The 26677-nt window shown below is 56.0% G+C and overlaps 12 protein-coding genes across 12 annotated transcripts; 7 read left to right on the forward strand and 5 right to left on the reverse strand.

The window, feature by feature from the left end:
* Positions 1-835: 835 nt before the first annotated feature.
* On the forward strand, positions 836-1510 carry E0L32_003789 (uncharacterized protein; the record flags this gene model as incomplete). The annotated part of the gene is made up of 1 exon (XM_031138127.1): positions 836-1510. The coding sequence occupies one exon, from the start codon at positions 836-838 to the stop codon at positions 1508-1510; it is 675 nt and encodes a 224-aa protein (XP_030998206.1).
* Positions 1511-1790: 280 nt separating this feature from the next.
* Positions 1791-3737, reverse strand: E0L32_003790 (uncharacterized protein; the record flags this gene model as incomplete). Its single annotated transcript, XM_031138130.1, has 3 exons — positions 1791-2349; positions 2429-2729; positions 2807-3737. The coding sequence occupies 3 exons, from the start codon at positions 3735-3737 to the stop codon at positions 1791-1793; spliced, it is 1791 nt and encodes a 596-aa protein (XP_030998207.1).
* Positions 3738-4712: 975 nt separating this feature from the next.
* E0L32_003791 (uncharacterized protein) lies at positions 4713-5483 on the forward strand (the record flags this gene model as incomplete). The annotated part of the gene is made up of 1 exon (XM_031138131.1): positions 4713-5483. The coding sequence occupies one exon, from the start codon at positions 4713-4715 to the stop codon at positions 5481-5483; it is 771 nt and encodes a 256-aa protein (XP_030998208.1).
* Positions 5484-5641: 158 nt separating this feature from the next.
* E0L32_003792 (uncharacterized protein) lies at positions 5642-7921 on the reverse strand (the record flags this gene model as incomplete). Its single annotated transcript, XM_031138132.1, has 8 exons — positions 5642-5723; positions 5780-5856; positions 5913-6046; positions 6145-6369; positions 6432-6821; positions 6894-7520; positions 7577-7739; positions 7808-7921. The coding sequence occupies 8 exons, from the start codon at positions 7919-7921 to the stop codon at positions 5642-5644; spliced, it is 1812 nt and encodes a 603-aa protein (XP_030998209.1).
* Positions 7922-8878: 957 nt separating this feature from the next.
* Positions 8879-11297, forward strand: E0L32_003793 (uncharacterized protein; the record flags this gene model as incomplete). The annotated part of the gene is made up of 4 exons (XM_031138133.1): positions 8879-9315; positions 9373-9406; positions 9468-9938; positions 9990-11297. 4 exons carry the CDS (start codon positions 8879-8881, stop codon positions 11295-11297), a joined length of 2250 nt encoding a protein of 749 aa, XP_030998210.1.
* A 1637-nt stretch (positions 11298-12934) lies between these two features.
* On the forward strand, positions 12935-13801 carry E0L32_003794 (uncharacterized protein; the record flags this gene model as incomplete). Its single annotated transcript, XM_031138134.1, has 3 exons — positions 12935-12953; positions 13009-13071; positions 13128-13801. The coding sequence occupies 3 exons, from the start codon at positions 12935-12937 to the stop codon at positions 13799-13801; spliced, it is 756 nt and encodes a 251-aa protein (XP_030998211.1).
* A 432-nt stretch (positions 13802-14233) lies between these two features.
* On the reverse strand, positions 14234-15289 carry E0L32_003795 (uncharacterized protein; the record flags this gene model as incomplete). Its single annotated transcript, XM_031138135.1, has 1 exon — positions 14234-15289. The coding sequence occupies one exon, from the start codon at positions 15287-15289 to the stop codon at positions 14234-14236; it is 1056 nt and encodes a 351-aa protein (XP_030998212.1).
* Positions 15290-16093: 804 nt separating this feature from the next.
* Positions 16094-18038, forward strand: E0L32_003796 (uncharacterized protein; the record flags this gene model as incomplete). Its single annotated transcript, XM_031138136.1, has 2 exons — positions 16094-17662; positions 17721-18038. 2 exons carry the CDS (start codon positions 16094-16096, stop codon positions 18036-18038), a joined length of 1887 nt encoding a protein of 628 aa, XP_030998213.1.
* A 1308-nt stretch (positions 18039-19346) lies between these two features.
* Positions 19347-21192, forward strand: E0L32_003797 (uncharacterized protein; the record flags this gene model as incomplete). Its single annotated transcript, XM_031138137.1, has 4 exons — positions 19347-20220; positions 20381-20418; positions 20477-20496; positions 20595-21192. 4 exons carry the CDS (start codon positions 19347-19349, stop codon positions 21190-21192), a joined length of 1530 nt encoding a protein of 509 aa, XP_030998214.1.
* A 1099-nt stretch (positions 21193-22291) lies between these two features.
* E0L32_003798 (uncharacterized protein) lies at positions 22292-23200 on the reverse strand (the record flags this gene model as incomplete). The annotated part of the gene is made up of 2 exons (XM_031138138.1): positions 22292-22920; positions 23167-23200. The coding sequence occupies 2 exons, from the start codon at positions 23198-23200 to the stop codon at positions 22292-22294; spliced, it is 663 nt and encodes a 220-aa protein (XP_030998215.1).
* Positions 23201-23459: 259 nt separating this feature from the next.
* Positions 23460-25117, forward strand: E0L32_003799 (uncharacterized protein; the record flags this gene model as incomplete). Its single annotated transcript, XM_031138139.1, has 3 exons — positions 23460-23685; positions 23741-23954; positions 24061-25117. The coding sequence occupies 3 exons, from the start codon at positions 23460-23462 to the stop codon at positions 25115-25117; spliced, it is 1497 nt and encodes a 498-aa protein (XP_030998216.1).
* A 329-nt stretch (positions 25118-25446) lies between these two features.
* Positions 25447-26329, reverse strand: E0L32_003800 (uncharacterized protein; the record flags this gene model as incomplete). The annotated part of the gene is made up of 3 exons (XM_031138141.1): positions 25447-25547; positions 25608-25680; positions 25742-26329. The coding sequence occupies 3 exons, from the start codon at positions 26327-26329 to the stop codon at positions 25447-25449; spliced, it is 762 nt and encodes a 253-aa protein (XP_030998217.1).
* Between the last annotated feature and the right edge of the window lie 348 nt (positions 26330-26677).

Raw genomic sequence — 26677 nt, forward strand, 5'->3', positions numbered from 1 at the left:
TGAGGGACGTCTTCGGAGCATTCATCAGCTGAGTCCACTTCATCCGCGTTCTGCAGACTTCGGGGATGCAAAGCTAGTACCACCAGTGACTGACGTGCAATGCAATATTCCAATTTCTATCCTCTTTCAGCTTGTCAAACGTTCAATCTAGTCTTTTCAATACTTGATGCCTTCCTAAAGCTTGTTCACCTGAAACCGAGGCCTACGAGATGAAAAGGTTGGGCTTGGTCCTGCTGCCTCATCTAGCCGAGACTCTCCAAACTACATCACGAGATCACGAGTGCCTCTTGGACAAAGGAGACTATCCTTTTATTGATCAGGTACCAAGAGAGCTTGTCCCGACAAACACTTGTTGCAGTTGAGGCATAGCAACCAGTGGCAAGAGCTGGTGGGCGAATCATTAAGCGGGTTGTCAAAGGCAGTGACCGTCTGATGAAAGTTTCTTGACCAACTCTTAGGCCAAGAAAGAAAAAAAGAATGATTTAGACCAGCTAGCTTTGAGCCCCTGGTTGTCAGAGTCGGGGCACTGTGCGACTAACTTTCTTGAAGCAATTGACAAGGCAGATTGGGGGAAGAGGCTAGCTTCCACTTCCATCTCACTTCTACCTCAGTCTTTTCTGGGAATTTATTGACTTTGTCAGAACCCTCACCTTCCGTCCTCATCCTACTGACAGACCCAAAAACCAAGGGAGAGCGCTGCCTAAGGATTCTGAACTTCTTCCACCGACACTCGATCGCAATCGAGTTGATTATTGCATGAAGCGACACTAATACCCGAAGATCAACGACTTGCCTGCACGCCCGCCCAGTGCTCAACTGATTCGATCGATTCGCCATGGGCAAGCAAGCCACTCCTCCCCGCGCCCTGGTGGCCACACCCTCAACGCCGCTCCACTCTGCGCCGCGCCTCATCCCGCTGCTCGAAGGCACGAGCAATTTCGATGAGTGGAAGGAGACCCTCTGGGACACGTTCGAGCAGAAAGGCCTGCAGAGGTTCATCGACGGCGCACTACTGTTCCCGCCTATCCCCGTCGAAGGATCGAAAGAGTACGACGTCTGGGACCGCGACCGCCAGCTCGCAAAGGCCATCCTCAAGCAGTCCGTCGGCCTGCTCACGGAACAGCTCCTCGCCATGGGCTGGCGCCCCAAGCACAAAGACCCTCTCCACCACTACGGGGCGGTCCTGGGGCTGATCATGAAGAGTGCCGAGAGCTCTGGTCTCACGGGCCGCCTGGTCGAGCAGCTGTGCAAGATTGACCGGGGCGACTTCATGAGCCTGGCGTCGTACAAGGGCCGCCTGCAGACGCTCAGGCAGCGCTTGACGAACTTGGGCTACGACATGGACGATCGCTTCTACCTGCATGTCGCGATCAACGGCCTGCAGTCCACGAACCGCCGGTGGGCGACTTTGCTCCAGCAGCAGATGTCGGACGGCAGCCTGACCTGGCACGAGCTTATGCAGGCCATGTATGGCAAGGCGATCAGGGAGCGTGGAGATGCTATCTTCTAGTCTGGTGTTGATGTGGGCACCGTTGTCGGAAGGTGGCTGACTCTTGTTCTGTGATGAGCACAAAGATTTGGAGAGCAGGAAGACCAGTCTGATGTGGAAAGGGATAGTGAAGAAACGATAGAGTGCTGAGGGATACAAAACCTAGTCTATTTCATTCTGGTGATCAGAACGATACAGTAATTTTCGTCATCAAGTCCAGATTCCTCCTAAATCTCGTCTTCCTATCTTTACATGATCCGATATGTTTGCGATCTTGGCACTAATTACCGCAGTTTCCGCCTCACACAGCAGCAATCTTGTCCTCGCGAACCTCTGGCACGCGCTCCAGGGTCGCCTCGATCTTCTCCGTCATGAGCTCCTTGACTCCCCTCATCGACGCCACCGCGACAGTCCCCAGGACCACAAACGGGATGATGCTGGCCCAGCCCAAGCGGTACGCCCGCGCGTACTCCCAGCGGCTCGCCTCCACGGCGGCCTGCCACACGGCACTGGGGATATTTGGCAGCGACTCCTTGCCGGCCTTGATGGCGGCAAGGATGCTCGGGACCTGGGCGCTGGGGAGGCCGGCGCCCACGGCGGCGGCCGAGACGGCCTGGTCGTGGTGCGAGGCGAGGCGGCCGTTGATGATGGCGTCGAGCACGGCGGAGCCGAAGGCGCCGCCGATGGCGCGGGCGGAGAAGGCGAGGCCCGTGGCCGTCGAGATGAAGGCGTGCGGCGAGCAGAACTGGATGCAGGCGACGAGCAGGGTCAGCGGGCCCGACTGGCCGATGGCGCAGACGACGGCAATGGCGATCTGGGCCGCGTTCCAGGAGGGTTGGATGGTGGCGTAGCAGATGCAGCTGTGTGGAAACAAGAGCAGGGTCAGAGCCTGGTGGCCTGTCATGGTCGGAGGGAGCGGGTGAGGTGGAAGATACTTACACGGCGAGAAAGATGATGAAGGTGAGCACCAGGGGCGATCTCAGGTCCTTGTACTTGGTCGAGTACCAGGTCAGAGGCAAGGCCATGACCATGGTGGTGAGCGTGTAGCTCAGCTGGCGGATCGAGATCTTCCACGCGTTGGTCTCGAAACCGAGGTGCAGAATGAGCTGGGGCGTGATGGAGTTGACGGCGCTGTAGAAAATCCACCCTTCGACGGTGAATGCGAAGGTGGAAAGGGCAAAGTTGGCATTGCGGTGGAAGAAGACGTGTGCTACTAGGCCGTCGGATCGACCCTTCCATTCTGAATAATAATTAAACACAGGTTAGTAAGGCAGGCGCTACACACGGTTAATGAATGCATGGTGGAAGCTTCCTCACCGTAGAGACAGAAGAGAACCATCAACAAGAGCCCGATGGAGACCGGGACAGCGACATGGGGGTCATTCCAGTGGTATGCACCACCCGCCCAGTCGAGAGCCAGCAGCATGAGCGTCGTGCTGCAGATGAAAAGCACCGAGCCGATGGGGTCGCAGGCCCACACGTACTCCTCCCACGACATCTTGGGGATCTCCGTGTTCTTCGGTGGCCAGTAGAAGATGAGAAGACCAAGCGCGTTGAGGCCGTGGACACCAGCCTGGATCCAGAAGATGTATCTCCAGCCGTCTGGGGCTAGAGACGTCACGGCTCCGGAGCCAAGAGAGCCGATCAGCCCGCCCACGGCCCCGCCGATGAAGCCCGTCGAGTTTGCGAGCGGCCGGTACTTGAGCGGCAGGATCTCCGAAGGGATCGCGTGCACGATGGCGATGGAGGACAGGGTGGTGCCGATGAGGATGCCGCCGACGATCAGCATGGTCATCGAGGTCGCCTTGGCCGAGATGATGGCGCCGGCAAAGGCGATGACGGGCGGTACGGAGGCCAGCCACTTGCGGTCGAGCATGTCCGACAACCGGCCCATGATGGGGGACAGCACACTCTGCATCAGCAGTGGCCCTTGGATGACCCAGCCGGCCAGCGCCTCGTTGCCCAGGTCGCGCTTGATGAAAGCGATGACGGACGCGGCACCTGTGACCACCAGCACCTGCGCCATCACGGCGAAGGAGCAGATGAAGACGACCACCCACGATCGCCAAGACAGGTCGATGTGCACGGCATGATCGACAGCCTCCTGATCGATGGGTACTACCTCGAGCTCCTTGTGATGATGGTGATGGTGATGGTGCTCTTCCAGGTGCGCTTGTATCGTGGGCGCCTGCTCTACCATCTCGTCCTGGGCTCGCATGTCGCCTGTCTTATCTGGCGATGCGACCATAGTGGCTATTGGAAGGTGTAGTTGTGCAAAGGATTGCGATGAAGTGTCTGGGTTCGCGATCCGTGCAGATGTCAAGGCCAGACCTGTATCTATGTATCCCTATTCCCCCCCTTGGCAGTTCTTCCCAGCTGAGAGAACAAGTCCCGAGTTGCTGCTTTCATTCGTCCCCTCTCCAAGTCAGCCCGATTCCGTTTCGGCCGCGCCAACGACAGATCTGCAGGCAGTCTTGTCGCTTTAGGGCATGGCGATGCTCGAGCCGCCCCAGTCTGCGTGCCTGCCCAAGCTCTGTGGGATTCGGCAGTTGCCATTCGTCCCTTGCGGAAAATCGTAATGGGCAACATGGTGCGCAGGGCGGGGAAAGTGATGGGGGAATCTGGGGGCCCGGTCCATCTCGCCGAAGGCTAACGGGTTCGTTCCCACACTCCCACACTTGGCTCCTCAAAGTGCGTTTATTCCCGGATGTTCTTTTCCCAAGCCCACAAGCGACGACTTGGCGTCGCCTTGTCTGCAATAAGCAAGCGCCTATTGCAAGCCAAACGTCGACTAGCAGAGCTTCAATCATGCTGCACACGTCTAACGGCAGGTGGGGTAATGACCTGGTCTGAATGATTCTACTACCTGAATCAGATCCTATAAAGTTCAAAGCGATAAGCCAGTGCATTCTTTCGATTTTACTACAAAGGTGGTAGAGGGATGCATGAGCCAGGCCAGGTTTTGGTTGTAAGATCACATTATAGAATCAGATAGAGTTTTGGGCATCTAGGTGTCTCATCTCAGGGATCGGCCTTGGAAGATTAACAGTCCTTTTAGCCTTTTCCCCAAGAAACTTTCCTCTCCGTCATACAAGACCTGTGCCATATATCGCGATGACTCGTGGTGATGTATAAATCAGACTTTCCGCGAGCCTCTTGAACTGCTCGAATGTGTTCTTCTGTATACCTATCCTGAAAAGTTGCATCAAACATCCAACCAACTATGGCGAATCCAGAAACCAAGCTAGCCGTGCTCATCGACGCCGACAATGCCCAGTATCGCACGTTCCAGGCGTTGCTGGCAGAGATTGCCAAATACGGAACCGCACATGTGAAGCGTGCTTATGGTGATTGGACTGAGGCACAGCTGAATGGCTGGAAATCCCAACTCCTTAAACACTCCATCCAGCCCATTCAGCAGTTTGCCTACACGACAGGTAAAAACTCGACCGATTCTGCCCTCATCATTGATGCTATGGACCTATTGTACTCTCACCAGTTCGACGGCTTCTGTCTGGTGTCGAGCGACAGCGACTTTACTCGCCTCGCCTCACGCATCCGTGAAGCAGGATTGCTCGTCTACGGATTTGGGCACCAAAAGACGCCAGAGGCGTTCAGAGTGGCCTGTGACCGCTTCATCTTTGTTGAAAACATATCACCACAAGATGAGCCCAAGGCCGAGTCAAGTCGACCGCAGCCAGACTCCAGCAAAGCCCCGGGACAGAAGAAGCAATTCGCAAAATGGCTCGGACAGACGGTTGAGGCAGTCTCTGCAGAAGACGGATGGGCTTACCTCCCTGACGTGGGCAATCATCTCTCCCAGAAGCACCCAGACTTTGACTCCAGGACGTATGGATGCGCCAAGCTCAGCACACTGGTCAAGACCGTGCCAGGCTACGAAGTAGCCCAGTTTGCCCCCAAGGGCAAGGGGCCAAACACGCGTATACGCCGCCATAAAGACCCTGCGCCTGGCATCACCACCAAAGTTACCTAATGCCTTGGGATTTCAGGGTGCAGTATTGTTTTTTCGAATGGTTTATTTTCACAGGAAGAGTCCCAACGAGTAGAGTTAGCTTCTATTTATTGTCTTCAAACCTACAAACTCATTTTGCGAGAAGAGGAGGACATCTTGATACGTAACGGACTGGAAAGCTAAGTGTAAAACTCGACTGGTGTCACCTTGTAAGCCTGGAATGAAGATACAACAAGATCGCCAAGATCCTTCGTGTCTTGACTGACGTCAGAAGTGGACATTAACCTGAAATCAAGACAACGACCGACTCTCAAAACGCGAGCTGCCCGGTTTTCACCGCTGAAGTGATACCTGCGTGCTCTAACTCGGCCATCAGCTGGCTCAACATCCAGTCCTACCAGGCATGGCTAGTTAGAACAAGAATCAGGTGGTTGGCTAGCTAGTACTTACACATCCGCGCGCAGCACCAATGGAAATGGAGACAGGAAGTCTCTCGTTGAGCCCTGTCAAGCGATTAGTGTACTCGACTTGCCCAATAGGCACGGCATAGTCGGGCAGACCGCATACACCGCGGCGTGTGAGACCTGCCAGTTCACGACAACATTCGGGGGCGACAGATATGTGTCTCGATACGTCGGCGCGCCCTTTGCCCCGGTTGGGTACACGTAAATAGCATCCGAACAGGTTTCGTTGTTTGGCGGGTTGATGGTCTCGCTCCACCACTGTGTGAAATTCGACTTGATGGCCAGCGCTTCATTGTAGCGGCCCTCAGTGACGTTTTTGTTGCCGTAATCGAATGAGGCACGCGCCTTTGGTCCGATCTTGGAGAGACCGCTTTTACCGGTGTAGGTCTTCCAGTCGGCGTAGAAGGGTTTCTGCAACAGCTGGACCTGCTCGTACCATGCAACTGCGAGATAGGACTATCATTTAATTGTCAATTTGAGATTTTGATTGGTCAAGTCGTGTCACTTGCCATGTTTGTATAGGCGAGCAGTTCTTGGTCCTTCACTGGACCGGTTCTCCTCCACTCTGCAGATGGATCAATGTCGACCACGGTTGCACCGAGGAATCCGGCCAACTTGTCGACGAAGCTGTCATATAAGACCTGCGAAGCCTTGACATCAACTGGGAATCCGCCGATGCTAGTACTAGTAGTGCGAAATACTTTCTTGGGTAAACTGGCGTATGACTTGTATGTCCCCTTGCCATACCAGGCCTGCACCAATGCTTTGTGGTCCGCGGCACTACGTGCAAAGAGGCCCAGAGTGTCGAGAGACGTGGATACGGGCACGATTCCGTCGGTAGTAAGGCCTCCGTGACTTTGTCGCGCGCCGAACACACCGTTATATGCGGCCGGAACTTGATTTACAATGAGTACTAGTACTCACTCGGGATCAGTGATAGTGGGCAACGCCAAATCATGACACTTACATCTCATGCTACCGGATGTATCAGTGCCGATGGCAAAGTCGACCCAGTCATACGCCGCGACAGCCACCGCGCTCCACCCGTCGCCACGCGGGTTGAACGGGGCCAGCACCTCGATCCATTCGGCCGTCGGGTTCTCGCCGTTGGCGAACTGCAACGTCTTGACCTTGCCGACAACGACGGCGCCCTGGTCAATCAGCCGCTGCACCGACGGCGCCGACGCGTTCTGCGGGCCGTATAGCTCGTAGTAGACCCGCGAGGCGGCGCCCGTGCGCAGGCCCTTGAGGTGGTAGATGTCCTTGAGGACGACGCGCTTGCCCGCGAGGGGGCTGCACTTTGAGGCCTTGGCATAGTACAGGCGACATGGGACGGGTATGGCGGCTTCTGCCTGGCCCGACGAGGAGGCGAGACCGGTGTCGGTGAAGCTGTCGGCAGATACCTGCAAGACCCCGGCTGTGAAGGCGCTGTTGGGGTCGTAGTAAAGGCGGTACGCTTTGAACACAGAGCCTGAAGGGCTGAGGAAGTAGGGGCCTGGCATAAGTGGTGTTGACGTGTTGCAGGTGTTGGATAGGAGGTACTTGGCGTTGAGTGTGCCATTCACAGATGTTGCTGGCCCCTGAAGGTAGATCACTGATCGGTACTTAGTTGACGCCCTAGTAATGCTTCAAGTTGCCATGGTGCCTCACAGCTTGAGAGGTAGTCAGAGTAGACGTCATCCTGGAGGGAATACTCTTTGAGCTGGGCTTCTACATAGTTGGCTGAAATGGTTGAGGCGGTTTGTGTATCGACCACCGCAAATGGTATTAGAGAAGTTGATGATAATTCTGCCGGAACAGTCGAGAATTTGGCCTGCAATGCAAGAGGCAATCAGCACTTGTTCGGATCTTGCCAGAGCTTGATAATATGAATTTACGTACGATCTCGGGATGAGGGACATAGTACTGGACGCCGTTCGCGTTTAGAGTCGTAGCAGTGAGCCCCGCTACAACGCTGGATATCAAAGCCGTAGTGCAAATCAGGGTGTGACGCATGGTGTTGAGTGTAATTACATGATCCGCTTTAGCCACGTAGAACAACTGACGAACAACGCCGCGGGCACATTCCATCTTGATATACGCACTTTCATACATACTTGAACCACTGTATGAGACGCATTCATTCCGGCAATCGGCAAGATCGAGCCCGTAACCAGGCCATCGGGTTTCAATCTCTTATCATCGGACCCACGAATGTCACGGCTCAACAGTGGGGAAGTGGTGCGAACTCTCCGGACAGGAGCAGGGGATACCTTGTGCCAAGCCGTCAATTTTTGTCTTATCTTTCCATCTCTGTTGATTGAGAAATTCTAGCCTTAGATGTAATCGAGAAGTCAATTGCCGTATCTGTCATATCGGGCAACTCGCCGACTGCATCTGGGGCGAAGTACTACTTGAACAAGGGCGATGTGGGTTGGACTGTAGACACGGAGAGGAGAAAAAGGCAGTTGGCCAGAAAATTGCTGTTTATGATTCCATTCGTCCATACTTTCCGAGACTCTGGTTTGTTTGGAGGTTCTCTCTTTATTCGCAAGCCAATGAATGCCCCGCCTGACTCAACCAAGGACGGTCACTTCGTCCCGCACCTGATTATGTCACGTGAATGTCGACATCACCATGTAGCGCCGGTCTTTGTTGACGTAAGATGCCAAACGTACCACACCTCAGCTCGGGGCTTGGTAGCTTTCGACCACGATATCGACGGATTCCTGTCCGGAGGCTCAAAGAGTCATTATTTTTGCGGCCACACCTTCTCGTCACTCACTCCTAGACAAGCTCCGGCCGTCTACGAACCGTTTGGCCCTTTGACGACAGCGCTGCGCGCTACGGCCGGAGGGCCTGATCTGACACAGTCCATATCGGCCCTGGCCCGACATAGACCAGGACCGCGGCACCAACATCACTCTCATCGGTAGAACCCGAGACAAACGATCTCATTGCCCCGTGGCCAGCATGTCGACTGGGCCAGCCGCGTCGGGCCAAGGCGTGCCGGGGTCTTCCGTCAAGGCCGCTCCTCAGCAGCCCGCCCCCACCGGTGCCGCCGCTAAAAAGCCGCTGCGCGTCCTGGCCTGCGTGCTGTGTCAGCAGCGCAAGGTGAAGTGCGATCGCAAATTCCCCTGCGCGCACTGCCTCAAGTTCAAGGTCCCTTGTGTGCCCGCCACGTACGTGCCGCGCAGGCGCCGGCCCCGGTTCCCCGAGCGGGAGCTGCTGGATCGCATTCACAAGTACGAGGACATCATGCGGCAGAACGGCCTCAAGTTTGACCCGCTCAAGGACGGCGTGGAAAGAGATTCACCCCGCGATGATTTCGATTCCGATGACGAGCACAAGGTGCATGATGAGTCGTCGCCTTCCATGACTGTCAGGAGTGACAGGGTGAACGAGGTCAAGTATGTGCTGCTCTCCATCTGTCAGAAGAAACAGATTTGCTGATGGTTGTTGATCAGGAGCATTTGGCGTGCCATGGACCACGACCACGAGGTACTAACCCTTTTTCAAACCTGCTGCAGTGTTTATGAGATGCTGACCAAGGTCTGCTCAGTATCGGGACCCTCTTGACGAAAGCGATAACGAATCGTATGAAGTCAATATCAAGAGAGCGTATGGTGGGACCTACCAGAACAGTGATCACTTGATGTTTGGCCAGTACCAGTCCATTGTTGAGCTGGCCACGCTGCATCCAAGCCCAGTCCAGATCTTTCGCCTTTGGCAGATCTATCTCGACAACGTCAATACGCTACTTCGTGTCACCCACGCCCCAACTATGCAGCCACGCATCATAGAGGCAGCAAGTGACTTGGCCTCTGTCGATGCCAACCTAGAAGCGCTGATGTTTAGCATCTACGCCATGGCCCTCCTGAGCGTGCCCCGAGAAGACTGCAAAACTATGTTTGGGGAGTCGAGGGATGTTCTCATCAGGAGATTCCAATTTGGGTGTCTGCAGGCGCTTCTCAAAGCAGGGTATGCACGGTCAAATGACCGTGACTGCCTGACAGCGTTCCATCTCTACATTGTGTGTCCAGTTGCTCTCCAATACCTCTGTTCTTGTGCTGATGCAATTCAGATCACCCATAGGCCCAAAGTCGACCCGAGGTCGCTACATTCGATGCTCGGGGTCGCCTTGCGCATTGCCCAGCGCATGGGACTTCATAGCGAATCTGCCCATTCCAAGCGCACCGCGCTGGAAGCTGAGATGTGCCGCAGGCTGTGGTGGTCGCTGATCCTCTTCGACGCCCGCATAGGCGAGGCTGCTGACTGGAAATCATCGGTGCTGGAACCCAGCTGGGACTGCCGGCTCCCGCTCAACGTCAACGATTCTGAACTGCGGCCAGAGATGAGGGTTGCCCCTAGTCCCCACAGCAACTGCAGCGACGCGATTTTCGCTGTCGTCCGCAGCGAACTGGGAGAGTTCCTCCGCTATGCTACCTTCCACCTGGACTTTACGTATCCTGCACTGAAGAACATTGCCAAAGAGTTTCGGGATGGTTCGATCCCCGAGGGCGAAGAGGTCAAGGCGCTGGAGAAGATGATTGAGGAGAAGTACCTTCAGTTATGTGACCCGGCTAATCCTCTTCATTACATGACCATCTGGTCGGCGCGTACGACGATAGCGAAGTTCCACTTGGTCAACCAGTACTCGAAGATGGCGGAAAACGAAGGGCCGCGAACGCCGGAGCAGCGCGACCTTCTCAACGGCCTGGCCGTGAAATGGGTCGAGATCGACACCAAGATGGCCGAGCCAGAAATCACAAAGGGATACATGTGGTTCGCCGACGCGTACTTCCCTTTCCCTGCCTACATGCAGATCGTCTCGGACCTCAAGAGGCGGCCCACGCAGGACAGAGCCGCCCAGTACTGGGAGTCGTTGAGCGACAACTTCAAGGCCCGCTGGACCTTTGACGACGAGGACTACATACCCATCGTCCACCTGTTCGCCACCATGATCTTGCACGCGTGGACGCCTCGGGAGAAGGCCCTGGTCGAGAAGGGGGAGCCGGTGTCGCCGCCGTACATCGTCACGTACCTGCGAGAAAAGCAGGAGAGGCTGGGCGCGGGCACGACGGCGGACACGGAGATGCCCGAGTTTCCGGCCTCGCTGGATGACCTGCAGATGTCGAAAGTGCCGGACTTCCGCGACACCACCATGTTCTACAGCTCGCTGTCACCGATGGGCCAGCCGGTGGTGCCCGGGATGCAGCAGGCTGGTACGGGAGGGATGGACCTGGACGTGAGCCAGCTCAGCTGGGGCGCGTTCAACTTCAACACGAGCCCGATGGGGTCGTTCCCTGCACCGCCGCCGGCGACGGGGCCATCGCCACCAGGTCAGGGTCATAGGGCCTCGGCAAACCCGCAGCCATGGGGGTTCAAGTGAAGGAAAGGAGATGACGGGGAGGGAACGAAGGGTCTTCAGGGGAGTGCTGTATGCTGTACTGATATGAAACCCCGCTCTCTAGAAGATAGATCCCGGCTCAACATACATCACTGATTGGAACATGACTGCATTGTGTGTCTCATGCTTCAGTGGGAAGTTGCTTGGAAGCTGCGTGGTACGGCATCCGCAAGACAGGCCAACTATCCTCGCCCACAGGGTCCCTCCACGGGGCGTGAACCTACCTCCAGGCCTCAGAGCCTCAACTAGTCCAGGTCACCCTGCTTGTGCCGGACCAGATCAAGCAGAGGCAGAGGCAAAGAACCAATGCAAAAAGAAAGCCAAAAACAAAGCATCCAGGAGGCACCCGTGATGAACCTTGATGATGAGAGTGGGATTCGAACCCACGCGGATTGCTCCATAGGAAGGGGATTAAAGGACATCCTTAATCCTACGCCATAACCAACTCGGCCATCTCACCCGGGACGTGGCTCCGACGACGAATTTTGCGTTTATATAACTACGTGGACGTGTTGTGCGGAGTGCGAGGGAGGGCTTGGGGGGGGGTCCGCAGTTGTTGAAAGTGGTGACTTTAGTGGGTAGACTACTCCGTAAGAAGAGCAAGTCGGTGGATCCTTATCACTGTGTGAGGGCCGGACAGGGCACGACTTCAGTCTGCATGCCGCTAGGGCGACCAGACCGGGATGAGCAATTTGCCTTGATGCTTTTTACTTTACGGTACGGTGAATTGAATGCCTTGGGGATTCTCGCGAATTTTCTCGCGTAGGCCAGCCAGCGATTTCCATATTTATCAAGCTAGGCCCTGACCAAGTATCAATCCTAGGCTTTGCAGGTTCTGATCTGAAACACGGTGCGCTTGCAGACGCGGATCGACGGCGCTTAAGGGTCGCCTGCTCAAGGGCCCAGGAACAGACCCGCCCTGAAACTCCATCTTGGCCCAATTGCTGGCCCTGCTTGATTCCGAGCAGACATTGGCCCAATTCCCTGCACAATTGACTTCGCCGCATCATTCTGCTGGCCCGTAGAACAGAGTCAGACCGGCCGTCGCCTGCTGAAACCAGCCGCATCTGAAGCTCCGTTTGAACGAGACCCAATCGCTGGCTTGTGCAAGGGTCGTGCAGCTCCCAGTTGCCGCTGGCCCGGCTCCGGCCCGGGTCGCAGGTGTCTATCGCGATTGTGTCTATCTTGATTTGGCCACCAGCCTGCTTCTTGGCCTGAGCGTCATGCGATCGACTGGCTGCATCTGCCGGTTCCTGACCAGCCCTACGGGCCAGCCAGGACCGCGGAGACCGGATGGGTGCTGTTTCGAGGGCAGTGCAATATGCGGCCATCAAGCCCGGCCCCGGCGGGCGAAGGTGAATCAACAGGTCCAGGGATCCAGACTTTGGGGGCCTGTTTGTACATATAAGTTCGAGCTGTCTCTGTTGAGATGGTGTTCGCAGATCAATCTACTTTGCTTTCAACACCATCGACCAACACTCCCTTTTCTTTTCTTTTATGTGCTTTGAGCTTTGATAGCTTTCCATTCATTTGACATTTGATACAAAGTTCCATCGACTACTACAGGCCTTGTTTCCGCTTCTCTCTTTAACACGAGACCGCACATTCTCTGAGCCATCATGGTCGGCAAATATCAACGTGAGATACACTGTCCCCGCCTTCTACTTCCCTGGTAGCTGACATCTCGTGATAGAAAACAAACCTATGAAATATGCCGCCATAGGCATCGTCGCCGTCTCTTTAGGCGTGTTCTACAGTATGGCGCCTTCATGTTCTCTGCCATCCCTGCATCTGCTAACAATACACTTATAGTTCTCTCCCTTGTCGGCTGCATCTCCACGTCTCCCGGCATTCCCGACCTGTACCTCGTCAAGCTCGAGGACGTCAAGACCAATGCCTCCGTCCGCGTAGGATACTTCGGTATGAATCACAACCCCTGTCTCTGGGACTCTCTCCCTCTCCCAAGACAGTTAAAAGCTAACGAATCTCCAACAACAGGACTCTGCGCCGGCTTCAACAGCAACCTGACCTGCCAGCCCTCCTACATGGCCGACAACCGCACCCTGACCGACCCGTTCGCCGACCGCTCCCTCAAGGACTTCCTGCTGCTCGGCCGCCAGATCCAGGAGAAGATCATCGTCTTCGTGCCCCTCTTCGTCGGCGCCCTGCTGCTGCTCTCGTCCATCCTGTCGCTCATCATCTGGGACATGGTCGCCGACAAGGGCTCGCCGACGGCGCGCAACGCCCGCGCCGCCGTGTCCTACCTGACGAGCTACTCGGTCGCCGGGGCCGTGGGCGCCGCGGCCTCGGTGACCATGGCCAGCCGCGCGCTGCAGTTTGCGGGCACGTCGCTCGGCGCGGGCGGGGACGGGGGTGACATCCGGGCCACGGGCGGGATGGCGCTGCAGGTGCTGCAGTGGCTTGCTGTTGTGTTTACGCTGGGGTGGCATCTTGTTGTTACGGTGCTGTGGGGGTGTACGCAGTGATTCGGGGGGGTGGGGGTCCGAAGAGCGTGAGTGGGAGTTGGATAGGCTGGGTTTGGGGTAATGTTTGTTCGGAATAATGGGTTCGGATTGGGTAATGGGAAAGGTTGGAGAGCGTCTACATGTCTACGTATCATGACTGGATCCAGATTGATAGTGACCGGATAACATAAAGTGGTAAATCAAATAAATGAAGGCGTCAAAGTGAGCTGGATTTATGAGGGCTACCGGATTCACCAGACTGTTCATCACTGCAAGTCACCAAAGGTCCGTTTCAACTTAGAGAATCAAGATGTCAATTCTACCTTTTCTGTAATAGTGTAACTTGGATGCCACTGTGATAACCTCCTGCCCCTTCAGATATCACTTGTAGGTAGGTGCTCAAGATGAGGCTTTGCCCGGTTCCGGTAGCCCATCTTGATGAAGTACCTCAACCTAGGCAGCAACCAGGCTCCAGTCCATGGAGTTCGATTTCTGGCCGTTTGTGCACAGAATGCTACCCTCGGCGTGAATGAGGCCGTCTTTGGCGTCGTTGATGACCTGCTCGACGTAGAATCGAATGTCATTCGTGCCAACGAGCGCGGTAGTCGCGTCGCCCGAGTTCTGGAACCTGAGGCCAAAGGCACAGGTTCCCTTGGCCACGACGGGGACCCAGTGGCCGGCAGCGCCGAACTCGTCAGCAGAGATGCTGTAGTAGCCAGGGACGCTAGCCACCATGTTGGCGAGCTGCCTGCAGTCGTCCGCTAGAGGCGCGCCAGCGTTCGAATCAACTTTGGGCTGGGTCTCGCCACAGTAGCCGTCGTCCTTGCTGGCGTGGAAGTCGATGCTGCGCGGGGCGATCTTGGTAGAGGTGGCGGAGCGCACAGCCCAGGCCACGGAGAACTTCTCGTTGCCATTGTCAGAGGCGTTGCACTCGGTCTCACCGCTGGCATGAACGACGCCTTGGTCACTGCCAGAGGTGGTGCGGCGGATGAAGTACTGGATGTCGGTGGTGCCGACGAGGATGGGGGTCGACTCGTCGAGACCCATCAGGCTGAGAGCGAACTCACAGGTGCCCAGGGAGACGACCGAGACCCAGAGGTCGTTGTTGCTGCCAAACTCGGAGGAAGAGATGGTGAAGTAGCCGCTCCTGGTGGCGAGAGAGGCGGCGAGGTTGTTGCAGTCGCGGGCCAGGGGCGCGTCATTGAGGGGGAGCTTCATAGGGAAGGTCTCCTCGCTGCACTGCTTGTTGTTGCCTCGGGTTCCGAAGTCGATGTATCGAGCGACCTTGACAGGTTTGGCATCACCATTGATGGCAGGAATGGTAGCCGCTGGGGTGGGCATAGCTGGGTCAATCGAGTGGTGAACGGTGGTGTGGTAGAGAGCGTCTCCCTGAGTGGTGGCAGGCTGGAGTGCCAGGTGGTTGTCAACGTGAGCGCGACCTGGGGCAGCGCTCGAGAGAGCGCCAAGCAGGGCGAGGGCGAGGCCAGCGTACTTGAGAATGGGAGACATAATGTCAAGTGGTAGATGAGTAAGTCTGATATGGTTCGAGGTGTGTAGATGTGGTCAAGACGTTGATCAAGATGTGGGGGGCTTGTTTGGACCTTTTGTTCCAGTGTGCAGTGATTTTTGGAAGAAGAAAAAAGGGTTTGGAGTCGAGAAGATGCTGGGTGCTTTTTATATGTGTGGGAACAGCAGCAGAGATTCATCTGATCACGATGGAGGATTCGCGCTGGTTCTACTCACGCCTCAACAGGCGAGGATGGATTGAATGTGTGATTCACCTCTATGGGGCAGATGGAGAGATTGTTGGATAGCATGCCCTTGATGCCACAGAAACATGACTCGATTTAGATACCTTGCAGGTGACACCACATACCAATACACTTCTATTGTGAGAGCAATGCAATGTTTGCATCAATATAATCCCCTTGTCACAGTTTGCGCATGTGCAGCGTATGGTGTTTAAGTACAAATGTCCAGCATTGGTGATTCAAAGTTGTTCTTGCAGGCTATCCGCTCCTTCCTCACTTCATTTGAACACCATGACTTCGACTTTGTGCATGGAAATTAACAAAGTAGTCACTGCACTGCGCACCTTCCTGTTGCCCGTAGACTTTCACCAGCCCACCAAACCGCCAAACATTTTCGTAATCCATCCCAGTTTATCTCCATGATCGCAGTCTCAGTACTGGACCCTCCGTGTGTGAACCTGGCCTCAATCATCCCGGCCAACCTTCAATATCTTTGACAGTACAGGGACACTCACTCATCTTCATTTCTTGTGTCTGGTCTACTGGGCACAAGGCAATAAGCATGAATGTGATGGAGCCACTCACTCCAGCCCACGGCCCACCTGTCAGCTCCCAAACCTGGACCGGCGTTGGTAATGGCCCCAAGCCAAGGACCTCCAAAGATCTCGATGTCTTTGACGATGACTTGGAAAATAAGATGGCTTTAGAAGAGACCCCTTGTCGTACTCAGAGACAGCCCCTCTCCTCTTCTACAATCCGGCCCCAGCCTTCCAAGATGAAGTGGAAGAGAGTAGCTAAGAAGACATACCAAGAGAGCGATGGAGACTACGAGGACGAGGGCCCACCATCACATTCTTCCTCTCCCCCAAAGAGAAAGAAGCAAAAGCAGCCCAATCAGGGTTCTGATCCTCTCGAAGAGATGCTGGAACTCCTCGATACGGAAGTGGTTCCAACAGCTAAGCCGCAGCTTCCAAAAGGTCAGCGCAAGTCAAACGCCCGAGCCCCCAACACGCCTTTTTCAAAACAAAATGGGGTTCGAAGACGAAAGAACCCTGGCCAAAGCGGAAAGGCAGCGAATGATACAAAGCCTCCACGAGTCGTTGCAGATGCTGAAACGTCTTCCAACTTGCCCAATAAGCCGCGTTCAAAGCCTCCCCAGAAGAGGCGTAGAGCAAAGGAACCATATCAGAGCCCCTCCAAGCATGACGCCCAGCCTCCGAAGAAGAAGCCGAGGGGTATTCATCAGTCACAGCCTGCCGAATACAGATCTGATCCGCCCTCATCACCAGCTGCAAACAACGAGGAGGATGGTCCTTCACAGAGCAGACCTGACCTGCCACTAGAGTGCCCAAACGACCCCATCGAGATATCATCCTGTTCCTCGTCGGATTATGGCTCCTTTGCTCTTGAAGAACTGGCCAATCTCCCAGATACTTCCAACGTTGAGGGACCCGCTCACGAGCCGACACCTAGCCCGCACAAGGAGGCTTCGCCAATCCAAACTAGGGCGGGTCTGGACGAGCCTGGCACTTACAACGAGGAGATACGGGACTCATACGAGCCCGCTCTTAAACCAATATGGGACAAGTACTTGGCAGCTTCCAGCCCAAGCCCCGATAATTCACAGCCAGCACTCCCCTCTGAAAGCCCTGTGCGCACCCCAGCACTAGTCTCTAATCATGTCCAACCGTCGAAGAACCCAGTATCGTGGCGTGTGTGCACACCAGCACCAGAGCCTCTTGCTCTCGCTTCCAGGAGTGATCCATTTGGAGATGACGATGTCCCTCAGCCAACGGAGTTCACTGCACAACTACTCGGAGTCACTTGCGACGAGGGACGCGGAAATCGACAAACACTTCGCCAGGTCAAGACGAAGCCAGACAGAGAGCACGGGGAGAAGTTGCACATCGTTGGGGATGCGATGATGCGAGCTCTTACAGCCGACCGGTCCCGGAATAGGCAACACGTTCCCACTCCGTTGCCAGACTCTGACCGGCATGCCAACGGGCGGCCCTCTCAACAGGAAGCGGAGGATAGCTCTGACAAGCAGAACACGGTCGAAGAGTGGTGGAAGAGTGTGACTGAGCCGAGTGTCCGGGACTTGGCAGCGACCATGAGTTCCATCACCAAGGTAAAACCATCTACATCTCGCAACACCAAATTACACGGGTAGTGCTAACAAGTCACAGAAAATCGTACGTTTCTTTGTGTCTGAGCAGACTGCCACCAAGGATGTCGTCGATGAGTACGAGAAAGGTGGCCGACGAGCGATACACAATGTGACAAGGAGGCACGAGTCGGAGAGGAAGCAAAGCCTGCATGCCATTGAGAACCAGAAATTGCGTTTCATTGAGACGTGTCGCAACGCGGGCAGAGACAACCATGCAGCAGCGAAGAAACTCGCGTCCATCGATCTCGCTTCGTTGAGTGACAGCTTGAAGGAGGACAACCTTGACAATGACCTGAGGAAGCTTAGGGACGAGTACAAAATGGAAACTTGCAGATGAGAATGCAAGGTCATTGTTGCTGGGCAGCCGTTCAAGGGTGAAAGCAGTTGCTCTCATTGTACAGAGAGCCTGGGAGGCTGGGGGAACTACGGGTTGCTTGGGGTGCGTAAATAATACTCACATCTAGCCATGATGCTGATGATGTCCTTCTTCAGTACCTAGCTCTTGAAAGACTACAGGGAATGACGGGAATGACGGGAATGACGGACCTAGTGCCAAACCTTGCCTCGGCTTTACCTTCTAGACCACTAGCACTAGACTCGGCTTCCCGTGCACATGCGTATTTCCTAAAACAGTCGTCCCAACTGACGTGGCTAAAAAGTGACGTACCGCTCGACTGAGTGAGCATCATGTCTTTGGGCTGAGTCAAAGGCAAGGAAGGACTTGTCAATACTACAAGTAGGTAGGTCAATAGAGTCCTGAGAAGGCCTGAATACCGCCAGCTAAACAGAGAGCGACTCAGCCAAGCTCTTCAGGCACGATGCACGCGCATCTATATATGAGAACAAAAGCAACTTTAGTCCATTGAGATATTGACAAACTGACGGTGTCAAAAGAACGCGAACCGGAAAAGAAGAGACCTTGGTGGCACTACTCGTCAATTTGAAGACTCGTCGGAGGCCGCTATTCAACTGCTCAGCCTCTATTGTCGTGGCAGGCCGCCTACTGTCCAGCTCTGACCCGCTATTCCTGGGGCCTATTCAGGGCTGTATTGGCTGGCCAGGTGCGCTCTAGGCGGGCTGACAACCCCACACTCTGCAGATGTCCCTCCCTACCAAACCGCCAGCAGACCCCCCGCAATTCCCACTTTTCGACACAATTTCCGGTGTGATCATCATCTTTTGGTCTATTGACCCAAAACTGCACCACCAAGGACCTTCTGTTGCGCCCCCGGTTGCCATTGTTGTCTCTTTTAACCTCTTCAACTCCCTCCCATTGTCACTGCGCGCGTCCCCGAACGACTACGGACCAGACAATAGGTAGCCATCGTAGTCAACTCGCAACCTCTATTGAAGAGCGCGAAGTAGCTTCGAGCGGCCCCGCCGGTTCTGTCACGCCCTATTCGCGCCGAGCAGACCGATTGTTTGAGTTTGGGCGCAAAGCAAAACGACTCTGGACCAAACTTCGACTTCCTTAAATTCCCTCCCTCCCCCAAAGACTTCGGAAGACGCGAAGTCACTTCAACCACGGTTCGATCGTTTCCTCCCTCCCACGGTACCGACCCGACCGCGAGCGAATTCACTGCGAAACTCTCTCCCCTACCCACACTCCGAACCTCCCACGAGCGAACTCTGGGTGTAGACAGCGATGCCTATCCGACAACGCATCGCACGCCACCTGGGTGAAGCTGTAAGCTGTCCCCAACCAGCTACATCTGGTTCCATTTCTTCCTCTTCTCTCCCTCCTGTTGCTCCTCTGCTCAAGAAGCGTGCTCCCTTCCCCTCCTCCCTTCTCTCGAACAAGCCCGGAGTCAACAAGAAGGCAGTCTTCAAGCTGCGCACCGAGCTCAACGGCAAGGTCATTGGCTCAAAGATGATCGAAGAAGTGCCCAAGCCGGGATCACTCGACCGGGCGCGGGCCCAGAGTGAGGCCCTAAACAAGAACAACAACGACAAGCGCAAGCGAGAGGCGCCAGACGAGGTCCGGCCGCAGAGCTTCTACGGAGGCGGCGGCCGTGCTGCCGAGCAAGATGCCGGTGGCAGCCCTCCCAAGAAGCGCAAGGTTGCAGAAGCAGCCAAAGCGGTGAGCAACAAGCGCAAGAGGGAGACACTCGACGAAGAAGTGTCTCCCGACGCCTCCGGAAACGCCGCCGAGCAAGATGCCGGCGAGCGCACTGAAACCAGCGCCACCACCAAGAAGCGCAAGCTCACAGGACACAGCGAGCCTACTGCGCATTCGGCGGTCGAGCCGGCTGGCAAGGCACCCCTCCAGTCACAAGCACCTGCAGAGACTACTGCATTGCCTCCCCCTGTCAAGCCAGCCTCCTCCACCAAAGCACGGGCCAAGGCAAAGGCCAAAGCACCAGTTAAAGCACCAGCCCAGCACCGCAACAACACCAAGTCTTCGACTGCCAAACCCAAGATGGATGCTGCTTCTTTTCTCAGCGCACCATGCAGAAGATCCTCAAGACTGACACAGACTCCTCTTGACCAGCTCTCTCCAGAACAGAAGTACCTTTCGTGTAAGCCCTTCTTTCTCTCCCGTCTATTTCTATTCACGAAGATCTCAAACTGACGCGATGCTGGCAGACTACGATGTGACATGTGCGAACCATGCCGACCCAAATGATCCTATTTCTGTGATGACAGGAGACTGACGAAGCTTGCTAGTGACAAATGAAGACATCAAGGCCCTACGGACTGACTGGCTCACCGACATCGTAAGTTGCCTCACCTCTCATCTCATCTCGGCATGTCACTGACCTTGACCTCTTGCAGAACATCAGCTTCTGGGAAGAGTAAGTGCGCTTCTAAATTCCATGTGGCCCTAGCACTTTGACGCTTTTTTGACCCTCATCTCACTTTATCTTCGATAAATGCTGACATGTCTGCGCAGATGGCTGGAGCGTGAGATCCTCCCCAAGTACCCTCAGGCACGCATCGTTCTGCTTAGGCCGACGATGACGATGATCCTGACCAAGGAGCGCAAGATGGAGCAGGTGAAGAAGGCACTTCCTGAATTCAGGAATGTCACGCACATCTTTGTTCCCATCACCGACGCAACCAGTGCCCAAGCTGAGGGCGGTACGCACTGGTCGCTCCTGCTCGTCTCCACGATCGACGGAGTCGCGTTTCATTACGACTCGCTGGGCAACGCAAACTATAAGGAGGGCTATGAGGCTACCTATTGTTTGTCGAAGGTCCTGGGTATCCCGCTCCGGTTCCAGAACATAGAGGACTGCCCCCAGCAGGAGAACGGCAACGACTGCGGCGTCTTTGTGTGCATCCTGATGCGTCACCTCCTAGTCAAGCGCCTCCTCAACGCCAACGCCCGCGAGAAGGTCTCAATGAGTATGGCCAACATGATGATCGATGCGGGCGGCGGCCGAAAGGAGATGATGAAGATCATCGAGAACCTGCGACGAGAGGGCGAGCGACGAAGAAGCACCAGCCCCTTCTCTCTGCACAAACCGTCCCCCCCGCGCATCGACTAGTAGTCGATCTCTATCATCACCTGCGCATGATAACGGTTGCCAAAGTCAAAGGCAAGGAGACTTCTATCGGACATACCTTACCGGAGAGACATGAGTCACCCCAAGAACAGGATGTCTGCGATTACAGCTTGACAAACCGACCATGAAGACAGCAAAGAAGCACGCTCATGAAGATGCAGTGCAAGCTGTGGGCTTCCTTTCCACCCAACACACCAAACGGAAATTCTTCTACTCCTCGACCTCTGTCTGGTGCTTTTTTCTTCCTTTTTTGTTTCTTTCGACATATCTTTTCATATTCCGACGAATGAGGTGCATTCAGATACCTACCCATCTACGGCATGGCGAGAGCGGAGTCTACAAAGATCGTGGACATAGAGGGAGTCGGCACCCCACTGAGGCTGCTTTTTTCTTCTCTTCTTGTCTGATTGTTTTACAAGAGAGCAACGGCGTTGCGACGAGGCCTTTGATCACCGGTTTTGGTTTCTGATTTTGATTTTTCCCGCACTTTTTCACCCGGAGGCGTTCGGAAGCGCACAGCGAAGAGCAAGGCGACTTGTTTGGACAGGGAGGGCATGAGACACGATGTAAATGCGGTTTTGAGTTCTCAGGGAAGGGCAAGAAAGGATAGGAAAGGGAGGACAGGGAAGGTCGTTTCGTCGATTTAGAGACGATTCTGCGGATGAGAGGAGGATTTTTTTATGATTGATATCAACGGACCGTCAGTGAAGCAGTGGCATGACCGCTTTTTTCGCCTCATTACTTTGTCTTCTAGGCAGTGGATGCAGGATGTTCTGCTGAACCTGTCATGTTTGATGGAAGACATTTTGCTGATCAATAAGATGATTCGAGACCGCAAGGACTGATTGTGATGATCTCTTTTCTCTGCATTTTCGACCTTCTTCTTGTGTACTTCATGCATTTGGACATTCCATTCGTGATATATTGCGGTATGTACAAGGTCAATGACCCACAGACTTGCCGCGGCTGGCCTCGTGTCAGGTCGAGCCCGCTCTTGTCACGGTCTTGCGGCAAAGACTGCATTCTCTTCATAGACCTGGGTATCATAAATTCGACTATCTGACTTCTCCTCCCATCATGCTCAAGGCTTGTTCGTGAATGCAGGGTTCTGCTCCATGGTCGCAGAGATGAAACCCCTCAGCGCCGCCCACCTGTTCGACGTGACCATCTGCGGCTGCGGCTGAGGCGCCGTGTTGCTATCTCCAGCTGCGCCTGGAGCCGCGGCCGTAGCCACTGCAGCACTAGGTTCCTCCTTTGTCGCGGCCAACTGCGCGAGGCTGGCCCCGAACCTCGCCATCTCGCCCTTGACGACCCGCTCTTTCCTCTTGAGCGCCCCGGGCCGGCTCTTGAGGCTCTTGTGCCGCACCTTGCCGTCCCGCATCGCGGCGGCCGCCTGCTCGCTCCCCTCGTCGAGCTCGGGCAGCGCGTCGGCGAGGCTCTCGAGCGTGGCGACGAGCTTCTTGCTGGGCCTCCTGCGCTTCGTCTGGCCGGAGGAGGAGGAAGGGTGGGACTTTTGGATGCGCGAGACGAAGGACGAGTGCTTGATCTGGCGCCTGTCGCGCTTCGAGTTGATGAAGGCGTCCGAGACGTTCGCGGACTCGCGGTGCGTCTTGCGCGGCAGGGTCGGGTCGGCGAGCTTGGCGAGCACGCGGGCGCGGAGCGGGGTGCGCTTCTTGTGCTGGGATTGTGGTGCGACGGGGGCCTTTGTTTCTGAGGGTTAGTTTTGGCTGGGTTTGCGATTGGGTCAAGGGGGAGAAGACATGCCATGATGGGTTGGGCTTGGAGATGTTGCTTGAAGGGGAGGGTTTAGGTTGCAAGTCGAGGATGTGAGATTGGCGGCGGTGATGATGTGCCAAGGGGAGGAGCAAGTGGTGGGGTGGTGTGGAGGTCAACTTTTTTTTCTGCCGTACTTTTGGGGAGCTTATCGATAGCCGGGATCACGGGCGGTGTGCACACTCCAGGGCTTTGAAGCAGGCGGTGAGCAGCGCATGTAAGTGTACAATTATGAATTATGAAAGGGAAACCTGTTGAGAAATCGAATCACGTGGATCTATATATTCAGCGAATGCTTTCAATTATTAATTCAGGTGAAGAAAGTGTTGTCTTTGAACCCTCAATCCTCCTCTATGGGCGAGGCTTGTGTTAGTGAGATGAACAAGTTCAGTGGAGCATCCAGTGCTGAACCTCGATGACTAACATCCATCTTCAACCTCCAAGTTCCTTTCCAAGGTAAAGCTCACCATCAAGCCATGGAGACAGCAGCCAGGAGTGCTGAGGAGCTCAAGCTTCAAATAAAAAGGCTTGAGAATGAGCTCGCAGTCCTCAAGTCGCAGCTCGCCGAGCTTGAGAGCCGGGAAGCTGCCCCACCAACATCGGCTCCCGATGGTGAGGAGGTTCCATGGAAATGGCCGCTGCAAGCAGATGAATATGATAGATATGGCAGGCAGCTCATCCTGCCGAGCATCGGTATTCAAGGTGTGTCGGTTCAGTCTCGTACCAACGCCACGGAACGCTGACCAATCCCCCACAGGCCAACTCAATCTCAAGCAGTCCGCCGTCCTAATCGTCGGGGCCGGCGGCCTCGGCTGCCCGGCCGCAGCCTACCTGGCCGGCGCCGGAGTCGGGACCCTAGGCGTCGTCGACAGCGATGTCGTCGAGGCGTCCAACTTGCACCGCCAGATCGCACACTCGACCGCCCACGTCGGCATGTCCAAGGTCGACAGCCTCATCGCCTACGCAAGAGGGTATGAAACACCTTCATCTCCTTTTAGCCCCCGTCGCTCTCTCCCTTCTCTATGTTCTCCTCTTTTCAATCTCAGCTTCCTGAGGAACTAACCATTCCGCACCAAGCCTCAACCCCTTACCCACCTACCGCGCCCACAACACGCACCTGACCCCGAACAACGCCGCCTCCATCGTCTCCCGTTACGACCTCGTGCTCGACTGCACGGACCACCCGACGAGCCGGTACCTCGTCTCCGACGCCTGCGTCCTGCTCGGCAAGCCCCTCGTCTCGGCCTCGGCCCTGCGCACCGACGGCCAGCTCATCGTGCTCAACTGCCCCCCTACAGCACAGGGCGTCGTCGCCGCTCCCCCTGCCGACGGCGGCCCGCCACCACCACCAGGCCCACCCTGTTACAGGTGCGTGTTCCCGCGCCCGCCGCCGCCCGACGCCGTGACGAGCTGCGGCGAGGGCGGGATCCTGGGCCCCGTCGTGGGCGTCATGGGTGTGCTGCAGGCACTCGAGGCGATCCGCATCATCGCGGCGGGGAGGCACCGGCCCGCCGATGCAGAGGGAGGCTCAGGACAGCACCAGCAGCAGCAGCAGCCGACGCTGTTGCTCCTGTCGGCCGGCGGGCAGTCGCCGGCCACATTCCGCAGCGTGCGCATGCGCGGCCGGCGGAAGGACTGCTTTGCCTGCGGGGAGGGCTCGACGCTGACGCTCGAGACGCTGGCCTCCGGGTCGCTGGACTACGTTGCCTTCTGCGGGGGTGCCGCGGCCCCTGTCGACGTCTTGGCGGACGGTGAGAGGGTCGGGCCGCGGGAGTATCAGGCTAGGACGCAGGACGGGAAGAGACACCTGCTGCTCGACGTGCGGGAGAAGGAGCACTTTGATATTGCTAGCATCAGCGGGGCGATCAATGTGCCGTTCTCCAAGATGCAGTCCTATGGCGGCGGTGGGCAGGAGAAGCAGACGGAGGTCCCGCGGCCGGAGTGGATTCCAGGAGATCTGCCTGACGACGCGCCCATCTACGTTGTGTGCAGGGTGGGCAATGACTCTCAGCTTGTGACTAAGCAACTGAAAGAGATGGGTTTAGATCGAAATGGAAAGCGGTTCGTGGGTGATATCAGGGGAGGGATGAGGGCCTGGAAGAGGGATGTTGACAACACCCTGCCATTTATGTGAACAGGCATAACATCTCACATTGGACAGCAACTGACAAAGAGCTTCGACAAGGGGAGTTTGTATTGTTCGTGCCAGATGTTCCGATATCTCCCAGGACTCTGTTGATACAAGTTTGGTGATGGCGAGTCTCGAAACGCCGGGAAAAAGCAGTAAAGCAGAGACTGTTGTTTCAGAGTCCTTGCCGATGTACGACTAATGACTACGAGCTTTTTCCAAAAAGAATTCGAGTGATGACTCTGTATGTGCAATGCCGACAGTCAGACCTGACCGGCGCTGCAGCTTCATGGTGTGCTCTTCCCTCCTATAGCAAAAACCTCGAAACGAGACCATTATACGAAAGTTGTCCTCTTCTTGTTGAAGGCCCGCTGATCCTTCAGCCACTGGCGGTAGCCAGCCACACTTGAGATCTTCTCGCCGTAGAAATCGGGCACTACGATGAATGATCAGCGATATGATCGAGCGTATCACAAAGGAGGCACATGTTGCTCACCTGGATTACCAGCCGACGAGGCTGAGGGATCAACCCTGTTCTTCTTGATCCGCGCAAAGAACTGCGTCTCCTTCTGCAGACAATTGTCAGCATAGACTCCCCAAACAACCCCATCCGGTCCATGGCCAACTTACCAAGGTCATCTGCGCCCTGTACTTGCTGTTGAGCGCGTAGAACACCACGCTGCCCATGCTGGGGCCGGCGAGCCAGCCGAGCGCGGCGAAGCCAAAGGTCATGAGGCCCAGCGTGACGAACGGGTCGAGCGGGATCTGGTTGACCATGGCGTCGGCAGCGCCGGTGCTGAGGAACAGGGCGCCGACGGTGCCGCCCGTGGCGCAGGTTGCGAAGCTGAAGGCGAGCTGCCAGCGCCGCCGCGTCTTGCGCAGCTGGAAGAAGGTGTTCCAGTCCAGCGGCGGCAGGTCCGGGTGGCTGGCGCGGGCCTGGGCCGACGCGGCGGCCGCGGCTTCGGCGTCCTGCTGGGCGGCCGAGGTGGTGGAGGCGTGGCGCCGGGGGACGACGGTCGTGGTCGTGGTGCTGCTGCGGACGGGCTTGATGCAGGGCGTCTGCTTCTGCTGCCACGGGCTCTGGCGGAGGCCGAGGGAGGAAGGGCGGAAGGTCGAGTAAGGGCAGGCCGTCGGGGTAGAGCGGCGGAGCAGAGGCTGCAGGCCGCAGGAGCGGGCGACGCTAGGGCGGAACATGGTTGTCGTCGTCGAGGTGAGCATGGCGACAGGGCTGATCGTGTGGTCTGGCCTTGCTGCGGTGGGAATGGAAAGTCGCGGCGGGTATTGGTTGACGAGATGCTGTTCGCTCGTATCAATCAGAGCACCCTATTATGCTCTGTGATGCGTCTCGGGGGATTGGCGCTGCTCGTGGAGAAGCAAGAGAGTGTGATGTCGAAGATGGCCCGGGTTCGTCAGAGCTCAAGCTTGGTCCATCATGGTTTGATGCTTCTGAGCTGTGACATACCAGGCCTACCCAAGTTTTGTCCCGAGGTGGAGCCGATTGGGCTGCCAGCTGGCGTGGAGATATGGCAGTGGCAGCCTCAGGCGCCGAGCAACATCGGAGGCAGT

The sequence above is a fragment of the Thyridium curvatum genome, assembly GCF_004353045.1.
Source record: "Thyridium curvatum strain D216 chromosome Unknown NODE_17_length_530222_cov_84.051745, whole genome shotgun sequence".
NCBI lineage: Eukaryota > Fungi > Ascomycota > Sordariomycetes > Thyridiales > Thyridiaceae > Thyridium > Thyridium curvatum.